This window comes from Pan troglodytes, chromosome 11 (genome assembly GCF_028858775.2).
Source record: "Pan troglodytes isolate AG18354 chromosome 11, NHGRI_mPanTro3-v2.0_pri, whole genome shotgun sequence".
Classification (NCBI taxonomy): Eukaryota; Metazoa; Chordata; class Mammalia; order Primates; family Hominidae; genus Pan; species Pan troglodytes.
This window is the reverse complement of record NC_072409.2, coordinates 97,123,159-97,148,915: the sequence shown is the minus strand read 5'-3', so window position 1 is coordinate 97,148,915 and position 25,757 is coordinate 97,123,159. Positions and strand designations below refer to the sequence as shown.

Below are 25,757 nucleotides of genomic sequence, written 5' to 3'. Positions count from 1 at the left end.
ACAGTTCTGGAGGGTAGAAAGTCCAAGGTCAGGGTGCTGGCAGATTCTGTGTCTAGTGAGAACCCTCTTTCTGGTTCATAGATGGTGCTCTGTGGCTGTGTCCTCACATGATGGAAGGGGCAAGGCAGCTCTCCGGAACCTCTTTTATAGGATACTTATCCCATTCTTGAGGGTTCCACCGTCATGACCTAATCATCTCCCAAAAGTCCTCACCCCTAATACTATCACCTTGGGAGTTAGGATTTCAGCGTGTGAATTTAGGGGAGTGGCAGGGAGGACACAGACATTCAGACCAAAGCACCAATAAAAGGCAAGAGATGATGGATTATGGTATGCTGATTTATTATTTATTTTAGAAGTATAGCTTATATGTTTTGTAAGTAAACCTGACCTTATTTGGCCATGAATTGGATGTCAGGGGAAGGGTGGTTAAAAAAAAAAGGAAAAACTCAGGGGCCAAAGTTTTTGCCCTGGATGTGGCACAATTAAATGAATGGGGAAGACTGAGAGGGAAGTAGGTTTGGGATGAGGTTGGAAGGGCAGTATTAAGAGTTCCATTTTAGGCATGTTTAAATCAAGATGCCTATTTGCATTTAAGTGGACATGTTGAGTAGGCATAGGGGAGAGGTCAGAGCTTAAAATTAAAATTTTTGATTTATCAGCACAAACTTGTTTCTTTCCAACAATTGTGGTTTCAGAAAAATTACAATAAGTTCATGGAAGAATCTTAGTAATTCACAGAATGGAAAGTATTGTGGAGAATATAGTCCCCAAATTTGGCAAATCCTCAGGAGTCAGTAATCCACATGGTTAGTTGGCTACTTATAAAAAGAAAGAATGAACAAGAAAAGTTTATAACTGATCTGATTATAGTATAACTTGTTGGTTCGATGTAAGAATTTGACAGCAGTAAGAGAAGGTCGAACCTAAAAAATCATGCAAAACACTGTAAAACTAAATTTAAAACCTTAGTTATCCATAGCAACAAGATTATTCTAGATAAATGGAATTCTTAGCCACTAATTTAAATTTCTCCTAAGTACCAACTTCAATTCAATGCCACAGACATTTATTGAGAACATTCACAGGAGGCATTATTCTAGGCAGTGCGGGTACAAAATTAGTTAAAGAAGTGAAATCCTTTAATGTCTTATTGAATTGCTACCAAATGAGGGCTAAAATTAAAATTTGCTTCTTCAATACAGAAGAGCCCACAGAGTCACTGAAATGAGCCACAAAGAAGACAAAGGCTTAGGCCAGTTACTTGAATCATTAGCTCTGAGACCATAGATTTTGTTCTTAATCAAGCCCAAAGGACACACTAGAAAAGCCCTTAGAAGGAGCTGGTAGGACTTGTAATGAGTAACAGGTGGTCTAGCTTCATGGCATTGTCTAAGAGCTATGTTTAAATGTTGCCTCTCAGAAATCAGAGTTTAGGGAGAACTCCTTAAATTTTCCAGGGTCACTAGAATATAGATGAACTACTTTAAATTCTACTCTCCAACCTGAATCATGGGCTGGCTCCTGCCAGTCAGGGATGGTCACAAGAGTGGAAGCTAAGAATTGAATGGCAAAGCCCAGTTGGGTGAAAGAGTAAGACCAGGCTCTTGGCAGGCTTGGTGCTGATCAGGCTGGGAGCCCTCCTCATGAAGCAACAGTCACACTACCATCCATTGGGTCTGCAAGCACGCAGGAGTTGCTGCAACCACGGAGGAGAGAAGCTGAGTTTGGACTTTTTCTCCAGCTGCGTCCAGAGCATGGTGTCCAGTAGGAGCTTAGTAAATGTTGCAATGAATGGCAGTAAACCAATTCTAGCCCCTGTGTGGCCTTCATTGGATTGTTTGCCTCTCTGAGCCTCAGCTTTTTTTTTTTTTTTTTTTTCTGTAAAGTGGAAATAAGACCTAGCTTGTAGGGTCATTTCACATTTTTTGTTAGCCTTCAATGCTTCAATGGGTAGGTAGTTGATCCCAGCACTAAGAAAATACATCCTTTTTCCTAGGGGACTCAATTATTTTTTTAAATTTGAAATGAAAAAAATAAAGGTTTCTCACCATTGATTTTAATCATTTAAAAGACTCTAAGACTAAAAGGCTTAACTAGACAAAGTTGATTGCTTTTCTAACATCATTATCCACTAGCTCTGTGACCTCAAGCCATTCACAACTGCAAACAAATGGCACGTTTGCTCCGGTGGGGTCCAAACAACCACTGGTCCTAACAGAGACCTCTCTGGGTCCCGGATTTTCCTTTCCATGTTTATTACCATTGGGTATGGTGAGAGAACATTCATTTGGAGAAGTGGTTCTAAGCCCTGGAGACACAATAGAATTATCTGGGGAAAAATTACTTGGAAGAAGATTATACTGATATCTTTCTTAAAAACAAAACAAAAACTGGTACCTGGGACCCACATCCCAGAATATCTGATTTGATGGGTCTGAAGTGAGGCCCAGGCATCGGTACTTTTTAAAAGCTCCCCAGGAGACCTTGAGGTGCATGCAGGGTTGAGACCACTGAGTAAGAAGGTGAAAGCTGGGCTGCAGCTATGTTCTGACTGTACCCAAGGACACTGGTATCACCATCATAACCTTGACTGCTGGCAAAAACCCCCATAGCCATTCTGAGTACAACTTACTAAACAAAGACCAACATGAGTTCTGAGAGGGGCACTCCTCCAGCAAAGCAGGTACTTCAGCACAAACTCTCACGCTTTTTAAAACCAGGCTTGATCTCTCAGCAAGCCCAAAGGCAGCAAGCTAATGACAAGAAACTATTCTGGAAGAAATCAGCAGGCTCCCTAAAATTTTACAATAAAATATCCCCACCACAGAGTAGTCGTGGGTTGAACTCTTAGCTAGGGTTATGTCAGACTGAAAGTGATAGAAACCCAAAGTAACATTGGCTTTAAAAAGATAGAAAAGTCTTCCTCTCTCACATAAACACAGACAGTCCAGAGCAGGTATGGTGGTTTCACAGTCAGGAAGCCAGGCTTCTAACTTTTTGTTTATGACAGCCCAAGATGGAAGCTTACATTTCAGACATCATGTTCACATTCCAGCCAGCAGCGAGGAGAAAGAGAAGGGAAGAGATGCCCCACCATCTTTTTGGGCACTTCCCTGAAAGCACACACAACCCTTCCGTTTATATCCCATTGGCCAGCATCAAGTCAAATGGCTGTGTCTGTCTTCAAGGGAGATTGACAAATATAGTCTTTATGCCGAAATGTGGTATGCCCAGTGAAAAGCTGGGGACTCCTTTGCTCTGAAAAGGAAGGGACATATATTTGAAAATAGCCAACAGTCTGTGCTTCAGGGGGCCTCCCTCCCACTTCATGCCCCTGGATCATAACTATTCAGTTACATGTAAACAATGTTTTATTGGGGTTCCTCTGAAAACCACTGACATGAGGCCATTTTTCTTGCATCCCAAATTTCAGTGGCTCTGGCTCCCACTGCCCTAAGAAATCATCAATCCTGCAAGAAGAGTATTCCAGGGGGGTTCTTAAGAAAACCAGACCCTAAATCTAATGCCCATTCAGTGTGGTAGAGTGCCTTCACTTAGAGAAAGGGCTGTCTTTTCTGCAAATTAATTTCTCCAGATTTATACTGATGGTGGGAGCTCTCTCCTGTTCATTCTGGAAGCAGCACAGATTATTTTCCCTGGATCGTAAATATGCTGAACACTCTATTATACTAACCTTTTAAACCAGTTGTCTTGGATGGGACTGCAAATCATAGTTCAGGAGCAACTTTCTAAGATTTAAAGGCCCCAGAAATTCCTGGATGCTCTAGTTAAATACCTGGGATTAAGAGTGGAGAGGGTAGATCTTACTACAAAATTCATCTCAAAGAGAAGAAACAAAATCCTTTGGGCCGATTCCTGGTTTTTCTTCTTCTTCTGGATTTTTTTTTCTTCCTTTACTCTGCCAAATTAAGATAAGAATTAGCAGTCAGACTGCCTTCCCATATTGGGTCTACTTTTTCTTCTTTCCTTCTTTCTTTCCCCAGTGTTCCAGAACGTGTGGCGGGGGTGTTCAGAAACGTGAGGTTCTTTGCAAGCAGCGCATGGCTGATGGCAGCTTCCTGGAGCTTCCTGAGACCTTCTGTTCAGCTTCAAAACCTGCCTGTCAGCAAGCATGCAAGAAAGATGACTGTCCCAGCGAGTGGCTTCTCTCAGACTGGACAGAGGTATGTATGTTCCTCCGAAGAGAATGAAACAGATCCAAGTAGGAAAAGAAGGCACCCCAGACATATACATAGAAAAGGCAAGAAGAGAACAAAACAATCTTCCTAACATTATGGAATAGTATTTTTGTAACCATATATACCATAGTGTGTAACTAGCTTTTAACGAGGCTGCAGGGACCTGAGTTACACAGCCAGCCCTTACCTAACAATCGGAAGCTTGGAATTGTAAATGGGCTCCTCGTGGAACAAAACCAGACCTCATTGGTGCTGTTTTGGCCCCAGGATTCTTTTCCACACACTGGGTTCTTCTCCTTCTATCTCCACACCACCCCCTCCTCCTGACCTCCCTGTACCTCTTACTCCCAGATGTTTCTGTCTCTATTCAGGAAGGGCAAAGCCTCTCTAGCAAGTCTCTTCCAAGTTACTGGACAATAAAGGACATGATTTATTAGGAAAAGAAGGCCAAGGAAATCCTGCCTGTTTACTGTTAGTTTCCTGGCTCTAAAATACTTCAACAGCTTCCTATCAAGAGAATTTCATTTCCCTTGTTGTCCTGCACTTTGGGAAGTGATTGCTTCAGCATTCACCATTCCCAACTTTATCTGCTAAGTTAGAGACATACCTCTGACTAACCTATCTTTCTAAATAATGCCTCTCCTAATTCTAGTGTACGCCAATTCATTTACACCTAGCTTCAAGTCCTTTGTTTTCAGCCACTACCACTTCGAGTTGCCTTCGACTTCTCCAGCTCCATAGGCCTGTGTGTCTTCCATGGAGAAGTCCCCCCAAAATTGTTGCCTCACAAGAAGATTTAGCCAAGAACAGAATCACTAGACCTGAAGTGAAAATGTCTGTAAAGCCAGATTCAAGACCTTCCTTTTTCTAGCATATAAGCATTTGAATTTGCCTTCCTAACCCCAGTGCCTTTTTTTTTTTTTTTTTTTTTTTTTTTTTTTGTATAGTATACAACTCACAGGAGGGAGCTGCTGCTGCTTGAAATACCTCACAGAGATACTTGCTTACAGAGGGCAAAGCAGCCTGTGAAAATTAAGATCCAGCTCTCTCAACATAGGTTCTTAGAATTCTTGCCCATATCTTATCAACCCACATAGAATTCCATGAGATGGTGCCTGCTAAGTGCATTGCAATTAAGAGTTAACTTACATTACGACAGGTTTTATAACTTGGCAGTAAAACTGCTTCTTGTGGTATCTCATGCCAAATGTCTCAGAACGTTTGGGGAATTATTTTCTCATGCTTTCTAAATTTGATTTCAAGATATAAAGTGTGTAAAATGAGCATGTGTACATTTGTGTGTATGTGCATGTTAGTGACAATTTTTCCGTGGGAACGTTGATTTGGGGTATGGCATTTGAAGAACAGAGGTGTATTTGCCAAGTGGCTCTAGATGAAAACATTCTCTCAGTGGAGTATTATAAAAGGAATTGCTCCCCTAAATCTATCAGGTAATAGTCTGTCATGAGTGGGCTGCTGAGGAAGGGACTTGTGTGTGTTATAATTGTCTTCCTGTGTTCCTGGAGTTTGTGGCCTTTGAAGCATATGAGACAGAGAAGATCCAGAAAACGTTCTTTTCTGCCTGCAGATTTGAGGGGGACCCTTGAGATTTTGGGACTAAGAAAAAGATCCCATTGGTCCCATTAACTACAGTAGGGCTTCAGAACAGTATCATGTGTTGTTAAGAGTTCAGACTCAAAGACAGGCAAGCCTAGGTTCAAATCCTGACTCTGCCACTTACTGGCAGTATAACCTTGGGCTAATTATTTAACCTTTTTGGCTTTAGGTTGCTTATCTGTATAATGGAAATATAATAGTATCCATCATGTAGGTGGGAGGATGAAATTAAATATAATTTAATATATATTGCATGTAAAATACTTTGTGCCTACTAAAAGTGAACCCTTATGATTCTCTTCCATTTGGGCTCACTTGTCATGAGAAGGAAAGGAAATGAAAGCAAGCACTCACCATGGCTGGCTGGGCCTGAGGCCACAGCTTAGGTCTCCTACAGGCTCTCCTGGTCTTCCTCAAGAGGAAGTTCTATTTTGGGAACTGGGAGGAGGTAGCCCTTATCCAAGGAATGTTGCTAGCTTCTCAGCAATCTGGGTTAATGAATGGAGATTCCAAACATTGAGGAGGGGCTGGGAATGGTGGGAAGTAATCCCTGAATTGTTGGGATTAAACTCAAACTGGTGCCATATTGAAGTGCTCCTGGAGGTGTTCACAAAGGCTCCACATTGGCCCTGTCATCCTTATGACCATTCCCCTGGCCGTCTGGCTCAGATGAGATGTGCATGCCACACCTCCCATGAGACTGCCCTTGGAGAAGGGAAGACCTAAATGATCTATGGGTGTTTTTCATCCTCCACTATCTGGGCTCAATCTCATGGTTACTGCACAGAATCCCATAGAGACAGAATTAAGCCAAAGTTTTAGACATTTCAAATAAAATTACTTACAGATTCTATTCTGGAAGTAAGACCTCTCAAAAGGCCATACTTCTTTTCTCTAAAAGAAACCCTCAATCTCCTGAAAGAGTTTGATATTAAATATTTTTAAATCCTATTTTATGGAAGTTGCTCCTTTCCCCCCAAAAAAAATTCTAAAAGAAAGAATAATTTTAGAGCTAGAAGGAGCTTGAAAGATCCTATAGCCTAATTACTTTGTTAAAAAATTAAGACCACAGAATGCTTTATCAAATGAAATGTTACTATGAAGCCAATAATCTTAAACAGATAAAATTAGAGCTGTTTTGGTTTAAGTTGGAGTAGGGGTCTCAGATCTCCAACGGCTGGGTCTCCTCATCACCTGAGAAGCCCCTGAATCACTTCCTCAGCATAGTTATGGAACACAGTTTTAAAATCCCTGCTCTAGCTTAGCTTCCTTATTCCAGAGATATGGAAATTGAAGCTAGAGAAAGAGCTAGACTTGACCAAAGTCATAACCCAGTCTTCTGACCTGAAACTCTGTTTTTCTGTTTCTACTTAGCAGCCTTAAAACGACCATGCTCTTTTAAATTTTCAGGCTTCTTACTTCCATCCCACCTGATCCTTGGATTTAGCGCTGTCATTTACAATAAAATAAGGAATGGGTGGAATCTGGAACCCATAATTTTCAGACTATAAAAGCAATGGGTTTGATTCTCACCACTATCCTTTGCATCTTAAATTTCTTTCAGGGTAGCATATATCACAGCACATCACACAGAATAGTGTCACTTCAGTATGTTAGCATATAACACTTGAAAATATAAGATCGTTTTTTGTTTGTTTTTTAACCATCATTTTTCAAGTTAACGTGGCACACTCCCACAGCCCTCATTCAGGCAAGCCTGGAGATGACAGCCTCCTTCCCCGATGCCCTGCCTCCCATCCCTCTCCTGCTTGCATCCCTTCCATACAATGTTGCCGGATTAACCTTCTCAAAACACCTCTTTCATCATGTCACCCCCCTCTTCAGTGGCTTCCCACTGCCTTATGGACCAATTACAAACCTCTTGTCTGAAAATTAAAGGTCTCCAAACTAACCCTCAAGCTCCTGACACTTAGAACTTGAGCCCTCTGTTCTGTCAAACTGTTCTGTCCCATGCCTGCCTTGGGACTCCTACACTGAAATTATTATCTTTTTTCTGGAAATTTCCCTGTCTCCCATCTGATCCCTGTTTCTCTGCATCCACCCAGACTCCAATCATCTTCAAGACCTTGGTGAGGAAATCCCTAGTGTACTATAAGCATTACATTATTGTTACCATTAATTTTATACTACTTTACTTGTCTTCTAATTGTATGTTTTTACCAAATTCTGTAATTACAATTCTATAAACAGCTTTATTGAGGTATAATTTATATATTATAAAATTTGACTTAGTATGTTTTTAAGGTTTATCTGTGTTGTAGCACATATAAGAACTATACTCCTTTTAATGGCTGAATACTATTCTACTGTATAGATATGGCATATTTTGTTTATTCATTCACCAGCTGATAGGTATTGGGTGATTTTCACTTTTGGCAATTATGAATCATACTGCTATGAATGTTTGCACACAAGTCTTTGTGTGGATGTATGTTTTTGTCTCTCTTGGGTAGATACCCAGTAGTAAAATTGCTAGGTCTCATGGTAAATTTACGTTTAACTTTGTAAGAAACTACCAATCTGTTTTCTAAAGAGGCTGTATCATTTTACTTTCCCACCAGTAATGAGTGAAACTGCTAATTTTCCATATCCTCACTTACACTTGTTGTCTTTTTTTTTATTATTATTATGGCCATTCTAGTGGATATGAAGTTGTATCTCATGGTGGTTTTGACTTATATTTCCCAAATGGACTATTTCATTTTAACAATGCATTTGGAATTTTCCCCTCATTTGAATGACAGCTCTTTGAGATTAGGAACTATTCTTGCACATCTTTTCTTCATAACATCTAGCACCCTACCTTAGACAAAGTAGATTCATAACTACCTAATGCTTGACACTAAAATATTGTCACTTACTTGTGAAGGAAGTAAAAAGGAATTAGCAATAATTGTCATTTCTATGTATGGCATTTAAAATATATTATCTCACTTAATTCCCAGGCTTGCAGACTAAGCATAAGTGGAAACAGACGAGAGAATTTAAGTAACTTGCCAACTAGTGAAATACTGAGCTGGGATTTAAACACTCTATAACTCTCTAACTCTGAAGCCCAGACTATATACGTAAAATAGATAAAAGGTCTTCCGGAAACCTCAGAGTAGAAAATCTTAGAGTGCAAAATGTCTACAAGATGGGCAGGTCTTCCACATTGTGACCTCATAATTAGTATTTCTATCACAGTGGTTATTGCTTTTCCAAGCAAATTTCTCATATTTTGATGAGTTTGACAGTCTATTTAAAAATTAGCTTCTAGTTCCCTGAATTTATGTGCATTTGGCCTTTCTTTCTCCACCAGTGTTCCACAAGCTGCGGGGAAGGCACCCAGACTCGAAGCGCCATTTGCCGAAAGATGCTGAAAACCGGCATCTCAACGGTTGTCAATTCCACCCTGTGCCCGCCCCTGCCTTTCTCTTCCTCCATCAGGCCCTGTATGCTGACAACCTGTGCAAGTAAGTATGTCAGGGCTCTGGGAATGGGGAGATGAAACCCACACAGCAGCAGCTATAGCCACCACGCCGTGGCCTTCCCTAAACTCAAGACCTGTGGGAAATAGTGGGACAGTAGAACCCCATGGAGGGCTGCAGGCAGGAGAGCTCAGCTGGAGACGGAAAAGGAATCTTAATTACACGTGGCCAGGCTAAATTCTCCTCTCCACTGGAAAAACAGTTTGCAGGGGGTAGAGCAAAGTTCACTTGCTGGCATACAGAGATCTGGAAGCTGGAGGCAGTGTATTACTAATGATGTCTAATGTTATCCACTCTGGGGTTTTAAACGACTCTAAACAGATTTGTTCTGTTTAATATTAATCCCTAGAGCCGCAACACTTCTAGGCTGTCCTTACCATGTCCTTTAGGGCTCTGGTGCCTTGCAGGACCCAGAAGGCAAACATTTAGCGGAAGACATGCTCCTCTCTGTCCTCTGCCTCTTTTTATGACGTTGATTTCTTGTTTAAAAATTATTTGAATGAGAGGAAATGCTTTCCCCCGGGATCCCCCTCCATCTAGAACTCTGCATCTCAGCTTCTAGGAGCAACAAGGCCCAGCAGGGAGACATTGGGTTGCCCACTGCATCTCATTAGTTCTGATTGTGGTGGCAGCTTGATGGTCCACAGCCGGGAATGAGGTCCTCCCGAAAAACACAGGCAGTAAAGGACGGCCCCGGCCAAAATAAACCCCGAAGAATACTTTCTCTCCCGTCCTCGGCACCTTCGTCTCTCCTTCTCTTCTCCACTCTGGCTCTTTCCTTTGCCCCTCTCTCCTGGCTGCATCTCACTCTGGGTTTTCTCTCTCCCCACCTCTTTCTCTGTCCCTTCGGGTTCGCTCTCCTTCCAGGGCCCGGGCGGCCACCCACGAAGCACAGCCCGCACATCGCGGCCGCCAGGAAGGTCTACATCCAGACTCGCAGGCAGAGGAAGCTGCACTTCGTGGTGGGGGGCTTCGCCTACCTGCTCCCCAAGACGGCGGTGGTGCTGCGCTGCCCGGCGCGCAGGGTCCGCAAGCCCCTCATCACCTGGGAGAAGGACGGCCAGCACCTCATCAGCTCGACGCACGTCACGGTGGCCCCCTTCGGCTATCTCAAGATCCACCGCCTCAAGCCCTCGGATGCAGGCGTCTACACCTGCTCAGCGGGCCCGGCCCGGGAGCACTTTGTGATTAAGCTCATCGGAGGCAACCGCAAGCTCGTGGCCCGGCCGTTGAGCCCAAGAAGTGAGGAAGAGGTGCTTGCGGGGAGGAAGGGCGGCCCGAAGGAGGCCCTGCAGACCCACAAACACCAGAACGGGATCTTCTCCAACGGCAGCAAGGCGGAGAAGCGGGGCCTGGCCGCCAACCCGGGGAGCCGCTACGACGACCTCGTCTCCCGGCTGCTGGAGCAGGGCGGCTGGCCCGGAGAGCTGCTGGCCTCGTGGGAGGCGCAGGACTCCGCGGAAAGGAACATGACCTCGGAGGAGGACCCGGGTGCAGAGCAAGCGCTCCTGCACCTGCCCTTCACCATGGTGACCGAGCAGCGGCGCCTGGACGACATCCTGGGGAACCTCTCCCAGCAGCCCGAGGAGCTGCGCGACCTCTACAGCAAGCACCTGGTGGCCCAGCTGGCCCAGGAGATCTTCCGCAGCCACCTGGAGCACCAGGACACGCTCCTGAAGCCCTCGGAGCGCAGGACTTCCCCAGTGGCTATCTCGCCTCATAAACACGTGTCTGGCTTCAGCAGCTCCCTGCGGACCTCCTCCACCGGGGACGCCGGGGGAGGCTCTCGAAGGCCACACCGCAAGCCCACCATCCTGCGCAAGATCTCAGCGGCCCAGCAGCTCTCAGCCTCGGAGGTGGTCACCCACCTGGGGCAGACGGTGGCCCTGGCCAGCGGGACACTGAGTGTTCTTCTGCACTGTGAGGCCATCGGCCACCCAAGGCCTACCATCAGCTGGGCCAGGAATGGAGAAGAAGTTCAGTTCAGTGACAGGTGAGCCTTGTAGCTAACCTGGTCTTGGGAGGGAGGCAAGGGGCCACATCTGGCCCAAGTCACACTACTTACACATTCTTCAAGGTGTTTCCAGGGGTAGGGCTTAGAGCTGGCCTCGGGGACCCCATCATGGGGTGCAGGCCCCTCTTAGCACTGATAGACTACTGGAGCAAAGACAAGCTATTTCATTTTTCTAAACTGTCTGTTCTCATCTTTATAAGGGAATAGCAACATTGCCTACCCACCCCTATCCCTGTAGGATCCCAAAGATAAATGAGATACTCTCTGGATAGCTTTGAACTTTTGGCAGAAAGACATCATTCCAGGCCAAGGCATTATTATGTTACTGCTCTGTAAGATGAACCATGGAAAAGCTTTGACACTGGAACACTGACTCCGTGTGTGTGGTCCCCCAGGGCTGGGCAGAGAATGCAGCCAGCACCTGCTGTTTCCCATGGGTGAGCCCATCGTGTGTCTGGGCTGGACAAGGCTGTTTGTTCCAGAAAGCTTTTATTCCCAGTGGGAACTGTGATTGATTATCCTAATATCTCCTGTTGTCTCTGTTTTGATGTATCATTATCAGGATGACAGCATGTATCGCTTCCTAGTCTCTCTGGGTCATAGCCATTCATAATGTAGAATCAATAGTGGTAGTAGAATTAATAATATTTTTTACCGCTACCTGTGCCTTACTTTGTACATATTTTGTCTCTTTTAATCTTTACAGGGGCCCTGGCAGTGAAGATGGTTGTCATTAATTGATTAGTGACTATCTTCCAGGCAAATGTAAACTCTTTATGTGTTTTATCTCACTGAATAGAAGTGGATAAAATTTTTATCCACACCTTATAGAACAGGAAATACATAAAGTTAAGTAATTTACTAAAGTTTGTATTTATTATGTGGCAGAGCTACGATATCCAACAAAAAGAACTTCCTTATGGGTAGTCACTTTAAAGAATCACGGAATCATAGTCCTCTAGTCTAGATTCCTCATTTTAACCTTCTATCTTCTCAGAATCCAAGCATAATTCTCTTTTCATTAAGTCTATGTCTAAATGCTATTGTTTGACTAATAGTCTTCTCTGGCTTGCTAGCTTTTGGTAAGGAAGGAAAGAAGCCAGCATTTATTGTTCCAGGCACTATGCCAAGTTTATTTATAAGTAACTGCATTTTTTATTCTAACATTCAATCCACAAGATTGACATTATCCTCCAGTTTTACGTAGAAAACCAAGGTTCAGCAGCTCACCCAAGATCACATTTTAGTAAGAGCTGAAACAAGCATTCAATATCAAGTTTATTTGATTCCAAGGAAGAGTTCTGTCTACTCTTCCGAGACTCGGTGAATAGATGTATAATAACTTTTGTCCATCCTGCACACATCATTTTTTGCCTTTGTAATGTCAATAATACTGCCTCTCAGCCTTAGTACTTATAGACCAAATACCTTTGATAACAATACTAAGTATTATTTCTTTGTGCTCCAACTGTATGCCAGACATAGTGCTCAGTGCTTTAAAGGCATTATCTTGTTTAATTTTCCCTCAAGATCGTAGGAACTAGTAGGTACTATTGTAGTTACCACATCTTAGATAGAAAGCTGAGGGACAGATGTTGGACCTACATAGAAACACTGGAAATGGTCTGAACACAGGCAGCATGCCCCAGAGCTTGTGCTTTTAACCTGCCCCTCTGTCCACGCCCTCCAGCCCCCACAACTCATACTTTCCTTAATCAGCTTAACTGCTCTTATCCCTGTCATTTTCTCCAAAAAATCCTTATAAGATGGTTGGAAAGATTTCAGTCCAGCCCTTTGAGGTCACTGAGTGGCAGCTCCAGTGTGTGGCCCCAGGGTGATGAGGGGTGGCCTGATACTCAGGGGGGTGGTGCCCTGCAACTCAGTCCTATCGGTGCACCTGCTGTACCTATTACACCACTATGATGCCCTCTCCTCTACCAGCCAGTCAGTTTATCAAGTGTAGGTACAACATTTTATTTCTGTCCCCTGGGCCTATTGCCTGGCATTGGTACTATTGGGATTGAAGGGAATCACGACTGGCTGCATGAGGGAAAAGATGGAAATTAACATCTTCCTACTTCCTCCTAAAAAGCTGTGGAACGAGACAGGGCAATGGGAAGGGGTCATCAGGACTCTGCTCAGCCTTTGCCTGCAGGGAGAACATCGAGCCCCTGGATTAGAGGTCCTGACAATTTCTTTGAGTGTTGGAGACTTTTTATGAAATCCAAGGCCCATGGCCCTCTAGGTCACCTGGTGACTGCAGGAATGATGTGGAAGGAGGTAGACAAGCATTGAGGGGTCCAATCTGATCTTGCCAAGGCCCCGCACTTTTCACAGTCTTAGTCTCTTCTTTTCATAAATGAGGAGACTGTACCATATCATCTGTGACATCCCTCCTACCTCCTTCCCTCATTTACAGAAGGCCACGGAAGGTTAAAACCCATATGCTGATGGGAGAACCTTGACCACAGTAACTTCAGAAGTTGTGGCACAAGTTGTTTCTAAATGCTCCACAAACAGGCTTAGTGATCACAAGAGTTTGAGAAGCGCAAACTTAAAGCTAAGCAGATGTATGTACTGCTGGATTTTATGTCTATTTTTTTAATATCACACTTGATTTTTTATTATAAAAGTAATAAAAGGGCTATAAAACAATTCAAATATCTAAATCTATAAAAAGTGCAAGCCTCCCTCTTCCCCCCAGTGCTCCCAGAGGCTATCATTCTTAATAATTTGGTATACATCCTTTTAGAATGTTTATATATTTTACTGTATTACATAAAAAGCATATATGCACACATAGGATTTGGGTTTTTTAATAGGATATTAGTCATGTTCAGAAATGTGACTCGGTTTTTACTTAACAGCATGTCTATGAGATGTTTTCATAATAGTATGTAGAGGTCTATATTACCTTTTTTAACAGCTGATTACTGTTCCTGAATGTATTTAACTATCCCCCAACTGAAAATTATTTGGGATTTTTCTTTTTATTTTACTCTTTTAAGCATTCCAATGTGTGTTGTGACTTTCCAAGTGGACAATATAGTATGCTGTGGTTTCAAAGTTCTCCTTTAATCACTGAACAATTTTTTGGCTTAGTAATCTCAGGAACACGAATAATTCTTGAAATAGCACTTAGGAAACACACTTTGGCCCTTTTAATTTTTACCTTAATGGGCATTGAGAGTCTAACTCCAGTGGCTTTAAGATGGAGAAGGTTCAGTGGAATCTTGATAGAAACAGAGACGTGGCAGCCAGGTGCAAAGAACACTAAAGCACTGGGCCTAGGCAAGCAGAGGGCAAGTCCTGGATTCTCCATCATCCAGGACATCGTTGTGGGGGAGGGTAGCACTAAGAGGGTAAGAGGGAAGATACCTGAGAGGCAGGAACAAACAGTTTTTGCTGCCATCACATTTTTTATTTTTCTGGATCTAGGCTTGACTAAGCTTTTCAATGCACGTTAATGGCATGTGGTAAGGAAAAATAAGACATTTCCCTTTCTGACCTTTGACATCACAATTTTTCCATTTTTCTTGGCTGCTCAATAAGAAATACGGCTGGAGCTTAGTTTTCTATATCTTTCAAGTTCTGTTTAAGAAAAGAGTGAATGTATCTGCACAGATCATGCAGGAGGCACAGAGCTGCCATTAGGACTGCTTTGCTGTGGGCTGTTGGTGAGCTTTCCTGTGTTGGGTTTCATTGCTTGTCATCATTACTATGTCTGGTAGTGGTTCAGAAATGCTCATTTATTTTCAAACAGAAGTGCTGAAATGTCCAGTGTTATAGTTCAGTTAGTCTGTTTTTGCTAAAGGCCCAAATCTACCTTCTGAGCATCTGCAAGATTCAGCTGTGTGTTGGTCTGTGGGTGTTCGCAATTTGTTAAAGTATCCTCCAAATAGCATGAGCCAGCAAGATAGGTCCAGGTCAGAAAAAAGTGAGAGAAGTCTGTTATTTCTTTGCTTTTAAATATTCCAAAGTTTGATTTGAAAGAATTTAGTTTTAGAAAAGAATCACTAATAATTCTGATACTACTGTGTCTCATCATTTATATAACTTACTAGTTGAAATTCACATGGTTCTTAGAAATGCATGTCTGTCAACTTCTCAAGCAGTCGTTTACAGGGTGTCCTTAGTGTGTTATGACTGGCTGGTTCATCATAATCCCTACTTCCTTTTTCCTTTATTCTGCAAACAATCTCATGCCTACTCTAAGCCAGACTCTGTGTTAGATACTAGGGATGGAGGAAAAGAAGATTCATTTCCTGTTGATGAAATTCAAAGTCCAGTTTGGGAGCCAGAGGAGTAAATGCAGTATTATAAGTGCTAAGAAAGAGGTATGCATATTTATTCATTGCTTAAGTATTTACTAACCTAACTATAATATGCCAGGTATATATCGACTTGCTGGAAATATTGTGAGAAATGAAACTATGTTCCCTTGGAGTTTACATGCATTTGGAGTTCTGCTCAAATGGCACATATTGGAGAGAACTTCCTTGTCCCTGTATCTAAAACAGCACCGCTCATCATTGTCTATCCTTTTAACTCTATTTAGATAATTTTATTCTCTGATATGTTACATAAATATTTGTTGATTGCCTTTCCACAAGGCTAAAGACTTTCTTTACGGCTGTATCCCCAGTAACCGGCACCAAACGTACTAAATAATAGTGAACGAATTAACAAATGAATGGAGCAAGGCAACAAACACATAAAAGTAAGCAAGAAAAATATCAGGTGGTGATAAGTGTCAGGCAGAAAATTAAAACGGGTATAATAAGAGAATGATTTGGTGACCGCTTTAGACGGGTGTGCTAAGGAGATCACACATAAGCCAAGATCTATCTGAATGATGACCAGTGCCCAGCACTGTGATGTGAGGAGGAAGAACACTCCTGGACAAGGGAAAGGCAGTGCGAAAACCCTAAAGTGACAATGACTTTGTGTTGAAAGAACTCAAAAGAAGTCCATTTGGCTGTAGTAAGGGAGGCAAAAGGTAGAGGTGGTATGGGATGAGGTTGTGAGGGTAACTGGAGACCAAGGGAAGGGGTTCGGGTTTTACACTGAGTACTACAGGAAGAATTTGGAGGATGTTAAACAGGAAAGTGACATGATCTGATTCGCATTTTGCAGATTCACATGGGCTAACTTGTGGCATGTGGATTGTAGAGGCGCATGATTGGAAGTTGGGGGCTAGTAAGGGGCCATTGCCGTAGCCCCTACAACACCATTGATCTTTACTGGGCATGAGATACATTGAGATGATAAATAAAGCAAGAACACTTCTCTCCAGAAACTAAGAAACCTTCAAGTGCTGGTGTAGGATGAAATAATGTAGGACCCCAGTTTGTATTGAACTCCAACTGGTAGAATACTTCTCTTTTAAACTTTTAAAAGTAGATTGAAGAGGGATTCAAAAATCCAACGTGCATAATAATTAACAGGAGCTTGTTAGAATGTAGACTCCCACATCCTCCCCTACCATTAGAAACTCTTTCTACGGTAGGGACCCATAATTTGGAGTTAAACAAGCACCACAGGTGACTCTGAAGCCAGATTCAAGGATCACTTTGAAGAAGCACAGGTTTGCTTTGTCAGCTCTAGATTATCACAACAGCTTCCTAATTCATATTTGTATTCTTTAGACCAGGGGTTGGCAAATTACAGCCAGTGGCTTTAACATCTTTTAAAGGATTATTAAGAATGGCTTTTAAAGAGTTATTAAAGGAACCAATGAAATTGAGCACAGAGCTGTTAGGTTAACTTGCTCAAGGTCTCACACTTAATAAGTGGTAGAGCTGGGATTTGAAACCAGGCATGTAAAGGGTTATTAAAAGAATGACTTTTACATTTTTAAAAGGTTATTAAAAACAAAAAATTATAATATACAACAAAGACTACAGGTGGCCCTCAAAGCCTAAAATATTTACTATCTGTCCCTTTACAGAGAAGTTTACTGCCTCCTGCTCTAGACCATTCACCATGCTACTGCCAGAGCATCTTTCTAGCAAACCCGTCCATGCTGCTTTCATGCTTAAAAATTCGTTTCATGGCTTGTCATCACTTGAGGATAAAGTCTGGATGCCTTGGCTTTTATCATTTGACATCCACTTATCTCTCCAGCTTCATCTCTTACCATATCCTTGACCTCATAGAACTGAGCTCTGCCCTTCAGCAGTACACAAATACTTGCTGTTCACAAATGTGCCTGGGGCCTTCTGACCCACTTTGTCTGGCTAATTCCTGTCCTTCCTTACAGGAAGCCTATCCCCAAAGCCAGGTCAGATGACCCCCTCCATCACCCACATAGTACCCTATGCATAATACTCTCTCGGCCTTACCATTGTGTATTAAAATTAGCTGTTAGTTTTTCTGGAGTTTGTTAATCATTCTCAAGGGCCTATATTTAAGAATGTGTCTTATTTTCTCCGTAATTCTAAGAACATGATAGACACTCAACAAATAAAAAACTGAATGAATAAATAAAGGTATGAATAGTTGGATGCCCACGATTAGGAGGGGGGTTTTCTTATTGTGAGGAGGCTGCGGTCTGCAAGGTTTTTTATAGTCTGGATTTCCTATGCCATTGTGGAAGAGTTCCAGAGTGATACCTGTTCCTAACCAAACATTTCTGACTTGCCCATATGTTCTCCACTAAAGAAGTTTCAGGAAACCCTGAGATTCTGTGACACAACTGTGCAATTTGAAAAGCACTGTTGTAGTGTGTATAAGTACAGAGAGTAAATCTCCTATCACATCCCATCTCCCACCACATCCAGGCCAGTGGAGAAATCATCAGGCTCATCATCACAGGTAACATTTATAGAGCACTTACAATGGGCTTCAGGTGTTCATTTATCCTCACAATAACCCTTTGAAGTTACTATCCCAATTTTACAGATATTGGAGTTGAAAAACGGAGATGTTAGATTAACTCGCTCAAAGTCTCTCACTTAAAAAGTAATCGAGCAGGGGTGAGGCGCGGTGGCTCACGCCTGTAATCCCATCACTTTGGGAGGCCGAGGTGGGCGGATCACGAGGTCAAGAGATCAAGACCATCCTGGCCTACATTGTGAAACCCTGTCTCTACTAAAAATACAAAAATTACCTGGGCATGGTGGTGCATGCCTATAGTCCCAGCTACTTGGGAGGCTGAGACAGGAGAATCGCTTGAACGCAGGAGGTGGAGGTTGCAGTGAGCTGGTATTGTGCCACTGCATTCTGGCCTGGGTGACACAGTGAGACTCCGTCTAAAAAAAAAAAAAAAAAATTAATGGAGCTGTGATTTGAATCCAAGGCAGTCTGGCTTTTGGAACTATTTCTTTTTATTGATTATAACCTTAGTTGAATACGGGGACTTGCCACTGTTTTATAAGAAGGCCACTGGGGTCAACTAGACCCAGCATAAATTAACATTCAATATTCTAGCCAACTGGCTTCCAGCTGATGAGGCTTTTGTTTTTATTTTGGCATAACTGCTTTAAAGATAGCCTTTTCTTCTACTGATAGCTCTACCTTTATATATACACATGTATATGCAAATATGCACTAAATTAGGCACTCAATAAACATTACAATTGCTACATTTTTGTGTGTCTGTGACTGCACATGTTTACAGTGTTGATGGCTCAGGCACATGTGTGGTTAGAGACCTAGAGCACAGGCAATATGAAGCTAAACTGTTCCTCGCTTTCAGTCATTCTATATAAACACTGAGCACACATTTGGAGATGAGACTCAGGCAAAAGCTAACTCCAGTCTGCTTTTGGATAGAGTATAACACCCCTAGCCAAAGAACCTGGTAAATTTTCCTTCTCTACATCTAATACCAGGAGGCTTACGTAATATGGACAAATATATGTTCAGTATTCCTACGTCTGAATCCAGTTCTAGAAACAATACCTGGAAGGGCAGTGCTGACTTCCTTGTAGAAAAGCCAGATTCTCCAAAATTGGCACTGCACGTTGGATTACCAAATTAGGAAAAATTACTGGATGAGGATTGATCATTCCCCCAAGAAACACCTACATACTGCTGATAGCACCACACTGTCAGGGAAGGCCTTGCTTAACACTTAACACTATTGAACCAGGAGTAACCCAAAATCACAGATTCCTCATAGCTCAGCTGATTTAAGTCTGTAAGCTTTTAAGTAAGACTTTCTTTTCTTTTCAAAAGGAATGCAGGTGAACATAAAGAATAATATGAAACTAGATGCTTGAAGAAAATACTTATTTCTTCCTGTGGGTGGGAGGTCACTCCCAGGTGATACTCCTCCTAACATGGAATCCTAGGGAAATGGCTAAGTCTAAGGAATTTCAGCCTTTTAATCCCTAAGCCTGTTCCCTGTTTTCCTTCTCTTCTGGGCCTAGGTGTTCCCAGCTTATCCTCCCCAACCCCTTCAGCCAGAGGAGCAACCTGATGGCACATCAGTTAACACAAAGGGCAGCCCACGGTGGTAGGAGACAGTAAGGCTGGAATCAGAGCAACTTTGGCACAAATCCCAGTTCTGCCACTTAGTATTGTGAGTCTACTTTTATCTCTCTGAATCTTGGTTTTCTTATTAGTTAAAGTAAAATGATACTAGTACAATTAGGCACTTTGATTCTGCCCTTCGGACTAGCAGAAGTGCAAAGAACAGAAATAATGTCTGTAACGTGCCTGACACACAGTGGATACTCATTTGCCAGTATCCAAAATCATTGTCATTTAGACATGGGGCCATTGTATCACACTGTCTTCCAGGACATCTCAAACTAAGAAGCTTCACTCTTATTTGAGGAACATCTAGGTAGTTGTTCAAAGAGTTGGGTTAGCAAGGTTTCTAGGAAAACAGCGTGATAGAGAATTATCAGCCTAAATCCAGGCATCACGAGGGGATGTTGATATTCTACTGACATTCTTTGCTGTCATCTCTGAGCTGATAGGAAAGTGAAATCTGTAGCCTCTAAATGATTATATTTCCCAGAAAGTTTTGTACAGTGTTCCAAAGTGGTGCTGAATAGGACATGAATTAAGGCATATTTGGAAGTCTTTAACTTGGGCAACACAGAGTATCAGCAGATGGAAACTTCTCAGAATGGAAGTGAAGATCAGATGGGAAATTCCTCCAGGGTCAATTTCAGAACCATAGTTGTGAATAATTCTCTATGTACAAGTCATAAGCACATGAAATGCAGTTTCCAAGTTTGCAGATAATATAAAAACTAGAGGCAGGGAAGATAGGGAAGGAAAAACAAGCCCATTTCAGTTTGGTTTGGCTTGTTTCCCTTATAGAGCTAAAGGAAATGGAGATGACAAATGTTTTTCCCAGTTGAAAAGTGTAAGAATAGCAAGCCAGAGAAAAAGAACCGTCCCAGTAAATACATAAGCCTCACAAAAGAAAAGTATTGAGTGTCAACACAGTGGTCGCAGAAATGACCATCATGAATCATGCAGGTGAAGAGCACTGGAGGATAGTAGACAACCAGTGGCAACCAAACAGTACTAGTGAGGCTTAGAGTCAGGCACTATCTATTCCCTGAAATGCTAGGGGATCTCCAGAGATCCCCCTAGCAGTTAGTTTACTCTTCCTGGAAGAGTGGTCCTAGCACATGGCAGAGTTCCAGAAAAGTGGTTAACTGTTTTAGTATAAAGATGTCACTGAGATAAACCAGAAATGAAAAATTTTCCATGTTATATGCCAGAAGTCAGCAAACTTTTCTAGTAAAGGGCCAAATAGTAAACATTTTAGGATTTGCAGGCATCAGGAGTAAGGAATGACCTTTGACTGTTCTTAAACTGACTATACTCAACTCTGTCATTATAGTGTGAGAGCAGCCATAGATAATACTTTAATCTGTATGCTAGTTTTCCAATAAAACTTTATTTATAAAAGCAAGTGGTAATTGGCTGCAGTTTGAGGACCCCTATCCCAAGTGGATAGGAAATCCAGTCAGTCATTTCATGCAGAGGTTTGTAATTTGAAATGAGTTACCCAGCAAGCAGATAAAACACACATATTAGCAAATTCAAGACTCTATGAACTTCTGAAAGAGAAGGAAGTTAAAGGGTCTGGCAAAAAGAAGAAGACCAGGGTTAAGAATGTGTGGTCAGGTGGCCTTTCCCATTCCAAAAATATTTTCTATACTTCCGTCTGAGCAATCATGAATCTTCTGGCGTTAAATAACTTTTAGTTGGCAATGACATTAAAAACAGCAAAGGTTAAAAAAAGTTACCCTAGCCAAATGGTGATATGAAACTCTTCATGAACCTCAAATCTGTTGCCCAAAATTTTTGTACAAAATAAAATTCTCCCTTGCAAGCCTCTGGGCTACTATAATTTTTGGTTTCAGAAAAATAATCCTGCTCACGGAGGAGATCTCAGAGCATTCCTTTTGCCTCCCGTTTGAAAGTATCTAAAATCCAGAATATTTTTTAGTGATTGTCTATTTTCCTAAGTAACTACAAACCTTGACGTTAATTACCCGCCCCCCCCCCCGCAACCACCGAAAATGAGGCCAAACCATATGCCTGCCAACTAGGCCCCGGTTGATTCCTGGATGCTGTCAGTTTAAGAACAGTCAAAGGTTATTCCTTACTCCTGATGCCACCATGTACTAGCTGAGCAAATTGCTTCTGTGAACTTTTGCCTGCTCTCTAAAATGGGAAAATAACATCAGTCTAGTAACATGGTAGTAAGGATTCAATAATAAAAAGCATATACATTTGCCTATAAATACTAGCACCCGCTCCCGCTTTGTGGTAGATTCCATTATCCTAATCTAAGGAATCCCTAAGCAGAAAAATACCCATTTTAGGATAAGGAAAAGACTTCACCATCTGGTCCTATAAATAGGAATTTGGGGCTAATGTTATTTGCACAAACTTTGCTTACTTGCTCCTGAGTTCACTGTTTTCCAGCTCTAACTCATTTGCTCTTGTTTGTATTCCTTTCTGAAATTGCAGAATTCTGGCTTTTTTTTTTTTTAGTGTTCTAAAATTTCAGTATTTGGTTATTGGTCTTAATACAGTTATGGAAATAACTAGTTGTCCTTATTCAGAGATTCCTGAGTCAAGAATAGAATGAAGGTAGTTGCCAACCCAACGTGCTACGTGGCCTCACTTCTCTGCTCCTCTTTTCTCCTCCCTGGTCCCATGCACAGCAAACCCTTTGTTCCCTTTCTATACACCCAATTTATGTTTTTTCATTGAAATCTCTACATTTCTCATTTCCCCATGTCTTCACGACATCTAGAATTTATAAGCCCTGGCATGAAGAGTGAATGGTAATGATCATGGCGATGTTAACAACTGTAACAAAATCATAATCAGCTACATTTCTGTAGTTTTTTACTACATGCCAGGCACTTTTCTGTGTCCTTTAAATACATTAGCTTATACAGAACTCTCACAACAACCCTAGGTAGGTACTATCATTCTCATTTTATAAATGAGGAAACTGTCACTGAGAAGTTAAGTAAATTACTTGCCCAAGGCTACAGAGCTGCTAAGTGGCAAAGCAGGGATTTGATCCCATCATTAATGGCTCCGGAGTCTGTCCTCTGAACCACTGTCCCCTATGCTATATTGTGGATATGATCATTTTCAGCCTCGTTGCTTTGAAGGTAACCAAATGAGTATTTATTATGTATTTATTTAGTGTGCCAGCACTATGCTGAATACTGAAGAGAGAACTATGAATGAGATAATAATTTATAATCTCACTGAAGAAATGAGACACTGTTGATTGAAAAAGGCTTCGTAGTGGAGTTTTAACAACTAGATCAGGAAACGGACAGATTCTTGTGTAGTATAGCAGCACAAGGAAATAGAACTAGAACTTGTTCTTAAGGGAGGGGGAGGAGGAGGAGCCTGTCTTTAGCCCCAGGCTAATGACAAGGAGAGTCAAAGAGGCCATCTTGACTAGAGTGACAAGTTTGTATTGGGATGTGGGGCAGATAAGTTTGAAAAGAAGAGGAAGCTACTGTTCTACAAAGAAAGGATACACCCACAATTTCTAGCTTCCAGTCCTGTGTTGAGGCCTACAATAGGTTTAGGAAAGCGTACCAGTCAGAATGAGAGGCCTGAGGTGGCACAATAACATATCCCAGGTAGTAGATGGGCATTTCTCTACCCAGAACCTGAATATTTTGTCTGACAACTAGAAATTCCAAGAAGGTTACTTAGGTTATGTGTACCATCAAAAAAAAATCATTTATTAGCTTTATCTGGTGTTTAAACTGAGACCTTTTTACTTGCAAAACAGTAAGAATGAGTCTATATACTCTTCTATGAGATCTTCGCAAGAACACTGTGAGGTCAGTATTAGCCTCAATTTATAGAAGAAACTTAAAGGCTCACAGTTGAATGACTTGCCTAAGGCCCACCACACGACTCTAGACTGGAGTCCGAGTCTCTTGGTTCCAATTTGGGAAGTCTTCCCCTCCACAAGGCAGCTCCTCATAGCTGGGGATGGAGATCAATTTGAGAAGTAGGTTCACACAAGACAGTGGTGTCACAGTTGAGCCAAAGATCCAGAGGACCCCATGATGCCAACCTACTCACAGAACTTCCAGAGACTTTCCTTTATACACCCGGAGCTGCCTTTATTTCAAATAAGAGCCCTTAAGCACTACACAATCCAAATGCAGAGGAGATGATTTATCCTGAAAGAGATTATACTTGGTAGAAATGGCCTGTGAGCATTTGGTCCATATCTTATTCTCATGCATGACAAGGATTTTTACTTATGTACTAGAACAATTTCTTGCACCCTCTCAGCTGGTCCTTAATTTGTAGCATGCTTGTGAAGGCATATTGTCACATAGAAGCTTACAAATAAAGGCCCCCAGAAAAACAAAACTGCTCCTTCATTTTCTGGCTAGAAGTAGGGTCAAAGAAGTAAAGTAATAAATTTTAGGCTAGAAAAATAAAAAGTGTGGTACAGGTCTGGGAGGAAGTCAAGGAGTATTGATATACCTAGTATGACCACAGTACCACTTGCTATGTAGGTCTTAATTGTACCCATTCTATGTCCCCACATCCTCTGGTTCCATAAATTCCAAAACAGCTCCAAAGGAATCCTATAGGTTTTGTTTGGAAAGCAGCCCTATGTTTCTCTGCCTGCTCATTCTAAAGCAAGCCTATCAAATTTGGAAACTAAATATAAACTGACAGAAATCAGCAACTAGCGAATTAAGCTAAATTAATAGAGTAGACTACTGAAATACAAAGAAAATGTTTTTTTCCAGGAATCTCTCTCTCTAGTCGCCAGGCTAGGTAAACTGAAGCAAGCCTCCCTCTCTGCAGCAAGCCCTTTCCTTTGCCTGGCAGTGCTTCCCAGAGAGCCCTGCATGGGACCCCCCTCCAGAACTACTGCTCCGCCTAGTGGCAGCCTTCAAGCCTTCATCTACCAATTTTATGGGCATATTGTATGTATAATAACAGGAGTCAAATCCTCCCCTATCCCTGAAAGGACTTATGTCTTAGTGGATTTTAAGAGAGCGGGAAATAACATCCAAATGGGCCAAATGTACAAAGAACACACTGTGGGCAGCTTTCTAATTACAAGAAGAAAGCATGACTAAACAGTTGAGTCTCATGGTGGTCCCAAAGGGATTATAGGGTGGAAAAAAAAAAAGTGCTGGACCAAAAACAAGAGATTCTACTTCAAATCCTGACTCTGCCCCCAAATAACTATGTACCCTTGAGCTAGACAGTTCCATTTTATAAATATGAGTGACTTTTATAAGTATATACAATAAGTGAGAAATTCAGGCTTTCTCCCATGTAGATTTTGTCTTAAGACAATATTTAAGACTGTTTTTATGAAAATAAATACTACAGTTTCTCTATCTATGTATATAGTGTTTATGGAATAATAGACTATACAAATGCTAAATCTCATGATCTACATGTCACCGTTTCCATTGCCGCTACTCCTATTCTAGTTCAAATCCTTACCACTCTGTGCCCTCTGTGATGGATCACCTGCCTTCCTTTCATCAGCCTTGTAGGAATTCTTTTCCAGGCTTCAGACATGGGCAGAAAGCATGGTGGCTTACTTAGTGCCTGGAGAAACCAGTGTAACTATAAAAACTAACCCCCACCTAAAAATAAATGGGCGAGGGTAGGACAGGGTTACATCCTCTGCCTGAAATCAGACAGGTGCAGTAGTTGTATGCAAAAAAAAAAAAATGATGCTAATATGGAGATCTAATAAGTTGCCTAGGGGAAACTGGCCAATATCATGTGCCCCTCTCACTCCTTCCTCACAATTTCCTCATCCTCCCTCCTCCCTCACGGTTAATTTGCCATTCAGAGTGTGTAGCATTACCAAGAAAAGAGTCATTGGAAATACCAAAAGAGGATCTAGAAATTCCTTATATACCCCAGTTTAACAGTTCCCTCTGATGAGCAGGAAAACAGACTTCAACTGGATTTTAGAAG

General features: G+C 41.9%; 1 protein-coding gene and 1 long non-coding RNA gene across 4 annotated transcripts in view; one reads left to right on the top strand and one right to left on the bottom strand.

The window, feature by feature from the left end:
• Positions 1-25,757, top strand: part of ADAMTSL1 (ADAMTS like 1) — a 1,017,570-nt gene that overhangs the window by 870,288 nt on the left and 121,525 nt on the right. For all 3 annotated transcript variants that reach the window (XM_016960664.3, XM_016960663.4, XM_003312011.6), the window contains 3 exons: positions 4,008-4,187; positions 9,142-9,295; positions 10,178-11,303. In XM_016960664.3, the coding sequence (XP_016816153.2) occupies positions 4,008-4,187; positions 9,142-9,295; positions 10,178-11,303 (1,460 nt within the window). The remainder of the gene's footprint in view (positions 1-4,007; positions 4,188-9,141; positions 9,296-10,177; positions 11,304-25,757) is intronic.
• Positions 1,882-25,757, bottom strand: part of LOC129136019 (uncharacterized) — a 35,030-nt gene continuing 11,154 nt past the window's right edge. The window contains exons 3-5 of the long non-coding RNA XR_010148968.1: positions 18,436-18,577; positions 3,800-3,922; positions 1,882-3,261 (exon numbers count right to left, since the gene is read on the bottom strand). This is a non-coding gene — a long non-coding RNA (uncharacterized LOC129136019). The remainder of the gene's footprint in view (positions 3,262-3,799; positions 3,923-18,435; positions 18,578-25,757) is intronic.